Source organism: Agelaius tricolor, unplaced genomic scaffold (assembly GCF_023055355.1).
Source record: "Agelaius tricolor isolate 1412-34295 unplaced genomic scaffold, bAgeTri1.0.p SCAF_3, whole genome shotgun sequence".
In the NCBI taxonomy this organism is placed as follows: domain Eukaryota; kingdom Metazoa; phylum Chordata; class Aves; order Passeriformes; family Icteridae; genus Agelaius; species Agelaius tricolor.
Window position 1 is genome coordinate 55,602,391 of NW_027269263.1, and position 13,223 is coordinate 55,615,613.

Genomic DNA, 13,223 nt, shown 5'->3' on the forward strand with positions numbered 1-13,223 from the left:
TTTAGCAATAAAGCCTTCTTTTACCTTTTAATATATTTTTCTAAATAAGCCTAGTTTTGTTGCAACATTGGTAGGTATCTGTTGCCTTAAGCACCAATTTTCTGTTGCACATGCACATGTTGCATAGTTTGCACATCTTTACCAAAGAGGCTATAACACACAATCTAAACCATGTTGAGATACTTTTTACTAGGGAAGGGCTCCTAAGTTAAATACATATCTTTGTTTTATTCCACTCTTTTAGATGAGGATTTTAACATAAACTGCTGATTTTCAAAGGTTTGCTTAGGAACCATTGACTGTATGGAAGATGGTTGCAATCTATTGTTCTCATGCCAGGAGCTCATTAAACCTGCCATTCTGCTCTTTGTCACTTTGCTGAGAGTGTCATATGGTTTGGTAATGTGGTGGGGATTTTGGTGCAGACAGTGTCCTTAGTGTTTGGAGCTGCTTGGGTTCACTGTTTTGTGTCAGTAATTGCATAAAGCTGTAAAATGAAAGAAATGGCTGTTTAATCTAGTAACGGTAGCTCCTGAATAATTTTTTTAAACACTTGGAGAATCAAGTATAAAAAACTGAAATATGTGTCATTCTCCAAATAAGAAGTAGACAGGAATGTGTAGTGAATCTTGTGACTGATAAATACCTCCCTATAACAATCTTCAGCAATTTGTGCTCAGTGGAATTCTGTTTTCTGAAATGATGGTTGTTTCTGAAGACATTTCTTCCTAAAATTGCTCTGAGGAAAGAATGATGTACTTCAAAACAACTACAGTTAGGAAACATTTCTATAAGGCAGGTGTGGTAAATAATGCATGTTTTACAACTAATATGGCAAAGTAAAAATACAATTCAATTCACCTCAAATTTGTTGAAAATTTTCCATTTACTTAGTGTTATGCTCTTAAAGGAAACACTGAGTCAAGATTCATAAGAAAAAGAAAAGATAAATGCCAACAGATTTTTTAATTGTGAAGTTAGAAATGCATAGCTCTTGGTATATTTATCAAGTATGTTAGCAAGTGAAGATTATGGAACTAATTCACAGCATGCACAGTCATTTGGATGTGTGAAAGTGAATCTCATTAAACATTTCAAATTGGTACACCCAGCTTGTAGAGTCTTTTCTTTTTTAGGCCTGTGCACTTTTTTTTAATGGTACACAGCTCTGCTCTATGTATTCTTTTCTGTCTATAGGTAGTTCAGTAGGTATCTTGAGCTACCTCTTATTTTAGGATTAGGCTGAATTGTATCATCATGTATCTTCCACAGCAGGTGGAGAGGGGAGAGTGCCTTTTCACCCATCCTTATTCTGTCCTCTAGGAAGAGGGCTGTTGGATGCTTAATAGCACTATTACAGCCATAGATGCAGCAATGTTGTGCCACTGGCCCTCCCCCATTATTGCACTGTAGGGTAGACAGTGCAGCCTATTTTGTCAGCTTTTCACTGTATCTCATATCTTCATTCTCATGATCTATTGCATGCACATGTATAAATAACAGTGAACACATGAGTCTGTCACTAAGCTAATAGTTCTGAAATATGGAGATGATGAGAATTTACCTATCTATATAAAATGGGTGAGATACAGTCACAGTACAGGACAATGTGAATGTAACTATTTGTAGTAGTTTTGTTTGTCTTCCATCTTACTGTATCATGCTGCAGTTCTATCTAATTTAATGAAGGCATGCTTGTAAACAGGGCTTTACAAAAACGTTGTATGTTTTAGAACGCTAACAGTAACTGAAACAAAAATAATTTCATAGGCCTGGGTTTGTCTAACTTAATTAAATTCTCAGCAGGCTGATTCTGTATTGCAAAAATGACTCCTGTCCCCTACTACTTTGTTTGTAATTTACCAAAAAAGAACAGGCATGCTTGTTGGCTTTCCTTGTGCTGCTTTGCCAAACTAATGTGGAACAAACATGATTAGGGTAGTTTGCTCTGCTTGTAATCTAAATTAGATGACCTTATAATGACATTGATATCTTACTTTTTCCTAAAGATCCTTCTGCACAGGATGAAAACCTTGAAATAGAATAATTTATCTTCTCAGTCCTCTTTGTCCTAGTCACTATGTTAAATAAATAGTGTTAAATATGTTGTGCCACTTTTATATATCATGGTCAGGTTTATACCAGGTTATATAATTTGAACTGCAGTCCAAATCAACATTCTTTTAGAAAGTAGCATCCTCTAAATAGTATTTGAAATTTCACAAATGATGGATTTTGGAGTGATATTTATTCTGCAAGTTTATGTTCTCTACCAATACATTTTCCATAACATTCAGTAAGTGACCTGCTCATTTCATTTCCCAATATGCTTGCTAATTTTGGTTTCTCTGATGCTCTTTTATACAAGGGGAAACTGGTTGATTTTGATTTATGCTAAAGTAATTACTATGATTTGAAGAAAAACTCTTTCTATAATTTTCTTATGTTTCTATAATTGATGAATAATGTAAAAATCTGCTTTATTTTGCAGGCGTCCTCCAAATGATGCAAACTAGAATTGGTGCTCTACAAAGCACTGTTGATAGGTATGACATTCATTATGCAATTCGAAACTATAAATCCTTATGTTCTATAATGCTATTTATTAACACTGCTATAAATAATTTTCTCTTCTTGTTTTTAGAATTAAAGTCAAAATTGTTGACCCCTACAACAAAATAGTGTCTCGCACAGCTCAGCTAGCAAAACTTCAGGTAAGTTGCATTAAAAACATATTTTTAAAAAAAATCTTTTTTAATATTTGTTATTTCACAATTGTCAGACATGAATACAGTTTTTCTACTCCAGTAGCCTGTAGTTCATTGCCAGTATTTTTCTGAAAATCAGTATTTGTTTCTCTTCAAGAGCTACTGAGAAGTGCTTAGTAGGAAAGTAGGAAATTGACCTTTGCACTAGCTAACTGAGTTTTTGTAGAGATGGAGGGAAGAGAGAAGGGTCATCTGAGTGTAGATTAATTAAATTCTCATAACTGTTTATGTTATTTTGGTATTTAATGTTATGGTACTGTTGTGTAGAAGATGCTTTTTGCCCCTAAGTTAGTGCAGGCTTTGCTGCAGATTAGTAAAGAGTTTGTGAATTAATTATTTCAAAATTCTTTCAAATTTCTTCCACAGTCAAGATGCAACTTCAGGAGCTATTTGTGGTTGTGGAGTTTTGTAAGCCCAGGTGCATAGTTGTGCCTGCCTTTTAAATATAGTGGAGTCTACAGAAGGATGTAGATGTCTGTTAGAGGATAGCAGTGGGAGAGAGCTTATCACAGTGATGGTGAGATAAGTGTCAAACACTTCCATTGATAATTTTATAGTAGTTGAAAACTTTTCCATAGATCTTCAGGAGTCATGTATCTGCATTCTATTAAGTTTATGGTTTGAAATGCAACACAGCTCGGGCCCCACGGTTGTTTAATGAGTTACTGTTTGAACTGTTTGTCTTTGCAAGTTTACCTGAATTTTGAGCTGTGGATATACACTCTAGTAGATTGCCATCTGCAAGTGACTGCTGTTGTAGAGTAGATGAAGCTGCAGACTCGTGCAGATTCTAGTCTGGGGACTGGTGGAGCAGCTGCACTGTCTCTTGGCTGAACTTCTATTTTCTTTGTTACTTTCAGTAGCAGTGAAGTTCAGCAGGGAGCTCTTAACACTCTGTGCAGCCAGATGCTACTGTTGTTTGGCCAGATGCTACTGTTGTTTTCAGCTCCAGCTGTTACTCTTTTTGCCACTGGCCAAAAGTCCCATGACTTCCATGTGGCAGGTTAGGTGCAGATTTTTTTGTTGTTCTCTGATGTGTGTTGTGCATGTAGAAGTTGTGGGAATGTGAGGCTAAAGATGAAGATCTTTTGTAGCCTGCCCTTACACAAAGTCAGACTGCAGGAGGATGTCTGAGGAGAAGGAGTCCCTGAACTTAGGAAATGTTTCTTGGATGCTTCCTCTTGGCTGTTACATGGGTTTTCCTGTGGTGTGAAAGCAGCATCCATCCAGAGTCATCATTATTGAGGCTGTGCCAGGGGATTTGTAAGATCTGACTTTTTTTGCTGTAAGTCAGGAAAAAGAGGTGGAGAGTGGGAGTCTGGTAGGCTGCTCTTTTAGCATCAGTGTAGAAAGAGGAATGATGATTCCAGATTCTCTGCCAGTGAGAGTCAGTCTCATCACAAGAGCTGCTTGTCCCCCCTGCTTGCCCACACAAGTCCCTTCTTGTGTTGGCAGATACTTTGTGAGTGCTTTATGTTACACTACACTGCTGGGAGGAGTTGAGGGTCAGGACACCTGAATTAATAAATGAAGCTGAATTTATGGAGAGTTGAGTCAAATCTCAACTCTCCATCCTCCTAGAAATGCTCTGCTGGGATGTCCTTTACCTGGGGGACTCCTTTGTTGAAGAAGGAAGGGCACAGCACAGCAAACAATTGACTTCCTGGTGATGGCAGAGCTTATGACACGAAATGCAAGACTTGTGGTTTGGGACATTGTCAAACTTAATAATTTTATCAGCTGATCTACAATTGGTAGATGTAGATGGCTGGTAAAAGAAGTTGCCTTCTGTCAAAATCTGTAGGGTTGGCAGGTATGTTTTGCTGGAATGTGTGATCTTTCAGTGCCTCTTGTAGTTGTGATGGTGTTCTTTTAATACCTCTGCATTGATTGCTGTGGGACTGCTCACTAACTGAAGGAATATTTGACTTGCATAAAACTAGATTTTGCCATCCTTAATTGTTTTTAATATAGTCTGGCTTTTTCATAAACATTCTCACTGCAAGTTTGTTGTTAAACTTCAAATCTAGTCCTGAATTCTAAATCTCTGCTGTGTTCTTGTACATAATTTGTCTTTCTGTGCTCTTAGAGCTTCATGGCATCCCAAGGCAGCAGCAGACACCAAAAGCTCACTTCCTGCTCTAAATGATACTGTCCTCTTCTGACACTTTCCATAGTTGATCACAAGCTAAGTGGGAGTGGTTAACAGCTGAAATGTGTAGACAGGGAGTTTGTCCTTCAGAGGATTCTTTTCTGGGAAACTGTTTAACTGAGTGTTTTTGCATGGTCGCTTGTTTCAGTGTCTTGGTGTTTGAAAAGCTTTATAACAGGAAAACATTAAAAAAAACCCCATTAATTCTATATTTCAAAGTTATTCTTACTTTAAAATATTTAGCAGTAGCAGATGTCTTTGTGATGCTACTGTAAATAAATAGTAAATATAGTCTGAAGATAGTGGGCTGTCTCCACTTTTTTCAAGCTTTATAAACAACAAAATATATACATTCAGTTACCTGCATATATGAGCTACACACTGGCACATTTTCAAGTGACTCTCTCTTTATAATTATGTCTTCTTTCACTAATTTCTTAAAATTACTTGAGATTAAAAGTAAGAAGCTTTTCAATGGCTCAAATTATAGTAATAATTTCTGTTATTGTTGGCATGTTGTTTAAAATCCAGGAGAGAACTAATATGTAATCTCAAAAAAATCGGGGTTTATTTTTAGTTTTACTTAAAATGACTTGGACTAGCTGGAGCCACTGGCCTTTTCCGAATTAATTCTTGCTTGAGCAGTAGAATTTGTTTCTTCTTGGATGAAAGCATCTCCTTTAGAAAAGCATACTTGATGTACTCGGGGAGGGAATGTTTCCTGAATTAATTCAGACTTCTGTTATGTGGGTAGTCAGGTTAGAGGATCTGGCATCTGTGAACAGCTCCACCATTAGATACAGTTCTTTATTTCTGTTACATGTCCTTATATATAGCATTCTTTTGCTGTGACTAGGAGTTTTACTAAGTTGGACAGCTCACATAAATGAAAATACTTGAGTGAAACAGAATCTTTGTCAAGGGTACAATGCAATAGGAGTCACTACAAAATTTAAAGTGCATCTTCATGTCTTCGGATTTTTTTCCTCCTACTAATTCCCAGGGCAAGAAATTAAAACTTTTTTGTTTTTGCTCTTGTATCTAAATGTAACTTCTCCCATCTCTTACTCTCTTTTAAAATATTGTTTCTTGGGACAGGAAATAATAAGCAACAATTCAACAAAAAAGAAATACTCTTTTGGCGTGTAAAGTAAAAGGTGGTTAGAAAATAACAGAAGGTGAATTCTCGGGGAAAAACCTTAGCCAGAGGTATACAACTGGCTTAGAGGATAAATAATTTTGAAAGCAAAATAGTAATACTATACCCTCTCTCTTGGTGAAGCATAGTGCACTATACTAGAAGCTATTTTTGATTAGTCTTGCAGAAATTTAGTTCACAGATATGAAAGTGATATGCGGATCAAGATTTTTTCTAATTAAAGAAATGAATTAATAAAAATTAATACATTAATCTCTCAAAGCAGGATAAGCCCCACTTAGCTCTCACAAAGTATAATAGAAATCACATGGTTAAGTTATTACAGAAGGCATAGAAAACTTGCACTTCAGACTGTGATAGCCCAAAGCTGTGAGAGTAAATGAGCTTTCCCTGATGTGCCTCAGTGAGTTTTTTCTAATTTTTCTTTTTTGTTTTGTCTAATATGTTAGATGTTTAATAAAATTAAATTATAAATATTTGTGGATTTGTTAGTTTGTGCTGGCATAGGGAAGAGACTGTCAGGTTGTACAAGTCTGCTGTGGATATTGGTTGAAATGATTCACTGGTATAGTTTTTTTATATGTGCACTTCAACTTCACTTTTCAACAAATGAACTTGAGTCTGAAAAAGAGGTTCTAAGTCTTGTTGGATACGAATAATTTTTTTAAAGAAGTTTAAAATTAATTTTGATGTCCATAAGGTTAATACTTCAGAAGACTTTGCCTTCAGTACCAGGGAAAATAGCTCCAAACAACTACATCATACTTGTTCCAAATTTCTGACTTGCCACCCTTGTTAATCTGATTGCAGATTTTGGACTGTATCTATGACTGTACTGAAATCTGAGTTGCATTTCTGAATTCTATTTTAGCAGTTACCCACTCCAGAATGTTGCTGTTCCCCTAGCATGTATTTCAAGATACTAGTTGAATGAAAAGTTATGCAACTATTGTATTTGATTCAGGTATCAGCAATGCCTGTTATTCTAATTTGGTGCTAATAAAAGCACACATGAATATGGTTCCTAAAAATTTATATCTCTGTCCATTTTCCTATTTTTTAACCAAGAATGCCATGTAGTTTAATAAGCATATAAAAGAATGTGAGCTAACAGTTGGCTGAATGAAGGTAACTGGCCTCCTGAAAGTTTTGCTGAGAATTAGTTTTTACATATATGCCTACCATAAGAGAGAATTAGTTTTTACATATATGCCTACCATAAGAGTAGTCAATATCTGTAATAACAATTTAATCTTTAAGTTTTATTGTCTTCTGAAGTAAGTGCTGCCATTTTGCTTCTTTTGGATGAGTAGTATTTGATCAGCAAAGCCAACTTCCTGACTTTGCTAAAGCTTTAAGAGGGGAGGAGTATTGAGGAGAGATGCAAGAGGTAAAATGAAACTCACTTCTAATTAGAAATATAACATGCTTCTGTCATGGGATTCTGAGTTTCCTTTGTTTTCTGCGTGGGTAGTGGCAGAATAATCTCAGTAGCCCCATGAATATAATTACCAGCTTCTAGAAGTCTTCATCTATATAACATAGAATCATATTAAAATTTTTTGGAGAAAAGGGATTTCAGTGTTCTAAAGTTCCTTGTTTTTATTCACATTCACATTTCCTTTTTTGGTTAAGATGTTTCCACATTTGAGTAGTGGTATTATGTGATGGTAATATACTGATAATATCCCCTGATGCCACAATTTCCCTGCAGGCTGCCTGTGACTTGCTGCGGAGGATAATACGCATCTTGTATCTCAGTAAGAGACTTCAAGGACAACTGCAAGGAGGAAGCAGAGAGATAACAAAAGCTGCCCAGAGTCTCAATGAACTTGGTGAGTCCTTCTTAATTACTTTTAGATACATTTTTAGCTTGTGCTCACATGACTTACACTAGTGTTTGAGGTAAAGAAACACCCAAAACTTTTTACTGTGGTTCTTGCTTTCTACTTCCTGATTTAAATTGGGAAATGGGATGGACAGAACTTACTAGTCCTTTACATTTTTTGTATGACTTCTCTAGATACAGGTGTTTAATAATATGAAAATTCTGTGATAATAACCTGTGCTCTTTTGGGCAACAATTTCTTTGTGGAGCAATTTCATACTGGTTTATGTTTCTATAAAACACACTCAGATGCAGCAGATATATATTTAGCTTTTGGGAGACATTGCACTATAATAAGGCATAGTTTAAACTACAGTTTATGTCCTAAAAGAAAGATATTGGCCATGTGACTTTTATGAAAGCCATAGGTGATATGATATACAGATACCTAACCTAGTTCAGATGCTAGAAGTGTTCTGCTGCAGTAGTGACTAATTTACCCTTTATTTTATTGGCTTGTGTGAAGTATAATGAGGTAGTTCCATGAAGGCTCATGTTACATTGCTAGATTGTTTTCTATACTTGAGCTAGCTTGGGAAATTCCACACTGTGCTGCAGGATGCAGTGAGGAGCGTCACATTAGTCTTGGAGATCAGTTAGTGGTGTTGTATATGGTATCTTGCCAGCTGTTTCTCCTCTGATTTAATGGTATTCAAATTCCAACTTCCAAAAATAGGTGTGGGAGGGCTAAACTATCAAACATTCAGAATCATCCTGAAGTTTATTTTGCATATTTGTCACTACTGCTCTTTTTATATTGTGTGATCAAAAAATTATTAGACAATGACTTAGTCCTATAACTGGCAGATGCTGTGTTGCAAGCAGAAAGTTTATGTATTTATTTAGTATATCCGTCTGATTGGAGCACTTAAGTGCCAGTTCTATCATTGTAAGTTAGAATATTTTTTCTGCTTATTTTTACTTTTCTTTCCATTTTGCTCTACCGTTACATCTTCAGAATATATAAAATAATACTGTCTGTTAACTACCTGGATTGCCTTGATCCTGTTAAACAAATTAATACAATTTAGTGGTAAAATCTGAGATGTTTAGTGTAGTTTTTAGGGTTTCTTTCTTTGACAGAAAATACTTTTTAGTACTCATTTTCCTCTTTTTTTGTTTCACCATTTGTGGAGGGATAGAATGTAAGAAAATAAAGATAGTGCAGAAGATAATCTCACACCTGAGGAGTTGCAGCTGTACTAATCACCAAAGATTAGGAACAGGCCTGCCCTTAATAGGCCACAGCTGTCCAATAAGAAGATGAGTGCTACAAAAGAGTGGGTTAGCTGGGTGAGGAGAGAGATGGAGTTTGTTGGTTGTGCTGTGAAGAAGAAGAAGGAGTCAGCGATGTGAGGAGCTACCCATGAGAAATCACTGAGAAGGTGTGGGAGCTTTGCAGTAAGATGATGACAACCATTTAAATAAAAAAAAGACCTTGCACTTTCTTTTGTTGAAGTGCCACAGTCTTTTGAATTTCTTGTTTTCAAATACTTGGTGTTTTCCTGAAGCTTAGCAAAGTCTGAGTAATTATTGTTGAATGTGAGGGGAAATGTGTCCCATTAGGTGACCCTTTTGAATTGGATCCTACGGTCCCTGGGGGTAGCCAAGGCTTGTGGTCCTTAATTTAATCCTTTACCCTTAGTTCTGGATGGTTTATGGCCAGGTAAAGTACCTTATCTACTGTCATTTCTCTTTCCATCTTCTTTCCTGGTATTTCTTCCTTTTTTCTCTCTTTCCTCTCCATCTGCATCTTTGTCACCCTTGGCTGGTTTGCATTCTTCTTGCTTCCCAGCTGGCCATGCCTCCCAACACAGCGTGGATGGGAGCACCCCCTTAGGAGATGCTGGTGCAGGGAATTGGAGGTGCCTGTCCTGTGTGGAGAGGCAGTGCTGGGTGTGGGATAGCTCTGTTCCAAGGGGAGGAGAGCTCGGGGGCTGCACTCAGCATGGGTCAGGGTTCTGCTGTGAGAGTCAGCAGGGAGTGTGGGGTATGGCTGGGGAAGTGCTGTGCTTCTGGACTTGGAAAGCATTGGGATGGGTGGGAGATCTCTAGCAGAGTGGTGGTGGTGGTGTGTGGCAGGAGAGCACTGGGGATGTGGTGGCTTGGGGTGAGGCTGTGCAAGTGCCGTGCTTCAGGAAGATGGGAAATGTGATGTAGTGCTCTGAGGGTGGGAAGCATGGGAACAGCACTGAGAGCTGGCAGTTCAGTTGGTGAGATATGAAAGCTTTGGGGCAGTGCTGCAACTTCTGATGGTGGTAAATAGGTGGTAGACGTGAGTGCTGTGAAAGCCTGGTATTGGATAGGGACCTCTGGGTCACAGAGGCTTGCTTTCATGTCCAAGATGAACCCTGATCTGTGGTTTAGCCAGATATTCCTGAATATCCCTTTCATCTCTTGTTCCAGGAAAAAAATCATTCCATTGTTTATTACCTTTCTGTTGTACATGTGGCGCAGAGTAATTTCTGCTTTCTCAAACTCAGCCCTGTGATATTACTGTGAAAGCTTTGCACTTGCTGTGGTAAAAGATACCTTCCATTGCTTCTAAGGGATTCTGTGCAGAATCTTGAGATAACTGTCAAGTTTTCTTTTAATGTACTGCTACACTATGTGTGTATGTTTGGGGGACACAAATGTGCATGTTTAGGTATGTATTTAACATATATTCCTGTAGCTAATCTATGTTAGTTCCATCACAACTTCTACTTAGTAGTGTATTGAAGTTTATTTTGCAGTGATGGGAAAGGCTGTGGTAAATATTGAAAATATTTGAATTAGGTAGAAATATGTGTCAATTAGAGAAACTACAAGAAACAGTAGCTTTTACTGAGAAGAAGGTTTTTTCTGACCTGACTTCCTTAAGCAAAGGAAGTCTAGAACAAATAAACTATTTGTTGGAGTCTGTATAAGAGTGCTGTTAAATAGTAGGACACACAGATTTATCAGGAATGAATCCTGTTTAACCAACCGTATTTTCTTTGTTGGCAGCATAACAGGCCTTGGGACTAGAGAGATCAATGGCTGTCTTGTAGTTTGATTTAAATAGGGCTCTTGACACCATTGATTTAAATAGGGCTCTTGACACCGTGTCACACTACAGGATTGGCAATAGAATCCAGATGAAAATGTCATGCAGTGAGTGCAGAAGTTCAGAGAAAGCTGTACCCCAAAAGCCTTCATCTGTTGTTCACTTACCCAGCAATATATCAAGCAGGGTGTTGCTAAAATGTGTTCTGTAGCTGGCTTGTATTTTCATTAATGATTTGAGTGATGTAATATGGCATATATCCTTATTAAATTTACTACCAATAATCAAGCAGAGATGAATGGGGAGGTATGTTGGGAAACAGGATTAGAATGAAAAATATTCTTAGCGAATTGGAGATACATCTTACCTGAACTGATTTTATTTCTTTCAGACAAGTGCAAAGTCCTCACAATAAATAGTTCTAGTTAAGAGGGGGAACAGGAGAAATGACTGAATGGATTACAGTTCTGCTGAGAGGGTTGATAGTTCCGCACAAATTGAGTGCAAGCCACTTGTTCATTTATTTTGTAGCAGTGTGACATTGTTGGCAATAAAGTTTGTGCTGATATTTGTAAGGAAGGGTATTGTGTGCAAGGCACTTGAAAATAATCTTTTGTTCATGCTTCAGAGTATCAAGTCCCTTTTGAAGCACCTCATTGAAGGAAGATGTATGTTAATTAGAGAAACTCCTAAGCACAGCAGCAATGGTGGCTGAAGGTCTTGAGGATAGTCAGTGGGTGAAGGAGCTGGAAGTGTGTGGCTTTGTTTTGGAAAGAGGAGAGTGAGAGGGAGAGTAATGTTCTTCAGATAAACAAAGGTTTTTCAGACGGGAAGGCATTAAATGGCTCTCCATATGCACTGTGATTTAAACAGTAAGTAATGGGCCTAAAATGAAGCAAAAGTATTTTTTTTCTGAAAATTAGGAAAGAGTTCTGCCAGAAATTATAATTTCAGGGGAGCTGTGAAGCAGTATTTGAAGCCTTTTTAAAAGTGTTTTAGACAAAGCATGTATCGGGAATGAAATCATATAGTCATGGAATAGCTTGGGTTGGAAGGAACCTTTAAAGCTGATCTAGTTCAACTCCTCTGCAATAAGCAGGGTTAATTAGATAGAGATGATTTTGCCTTGAAGTGGGAGGACTCAGTGAGGTGATCAGCTCCCAGTCCTTTGTGTCTCTTGGAGATATTCCCCTCCTTCCCCATTTTTTTTTTGTTTGGTTGGTTTTGCTTTTTCTTTTTTTTTTTTTTTTTTAAATTGGCATGCTTCATATAAAATGTTCTTCACAAGTTGGTTTGTTGGGCATTGTTCCCAGATACCACCTGGAATATTATTAGAACAGTGTGACAGGAAATTTCATGCCATCACTTCAGCCTCTTCTTATCATTCCTTTAGATGAGATAGAAAAATTTTCTCAAAGACCTTCATCTCAACCCTCTGACACAGTTACTTCTCTTCTTTTTGACTGACATTCACATAAACTTCACGTAGTTCATTGTGTTACTTGAGTGCTGCAAAAACTGACCCTCAAAAGCTATTATGTCAGTCTGGTCTAGGAGAATGCAGTGAGCAGGAAAAGGAAGGTGATAATGACTGTGTGAATGTAAGTGTCCTGTATCTATTTTTTTTTCCCCTTTTCTGGGAAAGAAGGCAAGCTGCCTGACTGTTTTTAAGATGTTACTTTTCTCTTTCAGTTTTTTAGTATTTGGGATGAGTGATGAATATTGTTATGTGTTTATCTAAATACTAAGCACTACTAATTAGTATTTAGGAAACAACAGTTTTAATTTGTTGTTCTAGTGGTAAGTATTAAGCTAGTTTATTTTATACTAGTTAGCCCTATCAATTGCCAGGTGGAATTACCTTTAATTGTGGTTTCCACAGTGTACCTTATTATTTGAGTATTAAAATAGCCTCAGTAGCCTAGCTAATACACAGTGACTTATTCTGAAGTGATTGCAGATTGGCTGACTGCAATATTTGTTCCTCAGGTTAAATATTGTTGTCTAAAAGCTGTTTCGTTTTTGCTGCTACAGTTTTTGCAGTGACATTCAATGTGTTATGTGTCTGTACACAAGTATTACTAAACTTGCAATGGTAAACTGTCTGAACACCTGCCATGGATACTGTGGCAGCTCTCTTTCACTGCCGTCTTCTTCCTGTATCCTGCTCAGTCATGAACTTCTTTTTTGTTCTTCTGTTCCCAGCAATAATTTACAGTATATGATTG

The 13,223-nt window shown here is 37.2% G+C and overlaps 1 protein-coding gene across 1 annotated transcript in view; it reads left to right on the plus strand.

The window, feature by feature from the left end:
• COG5 (component of oligomeric golgi complex 5) overlaps window positions 1–13,223 on the plus strand; it is a 174,171-nt gene that overhangs the window by 2,405 nt on the left and 158,543 nt on the right. Inside the window, exons 4-6 of the mRNA XM_071423903.1 lie at window positions 2,492–2,546; window positions 2,645–2,714; window positions 7,794–7,914. Of these exons, the coding sequence (XP_071280004.1) occupies window positions 2,492–2,546; window positions 2,645–2,714; window positions 7,794–7,914 (246 nt within the window). The remainder of the gene's footprint in view (window positions 1–2,491; window positions 2,547–2,644; window positions 2,715–7,793; window positions 7,915–13,223) is intronic.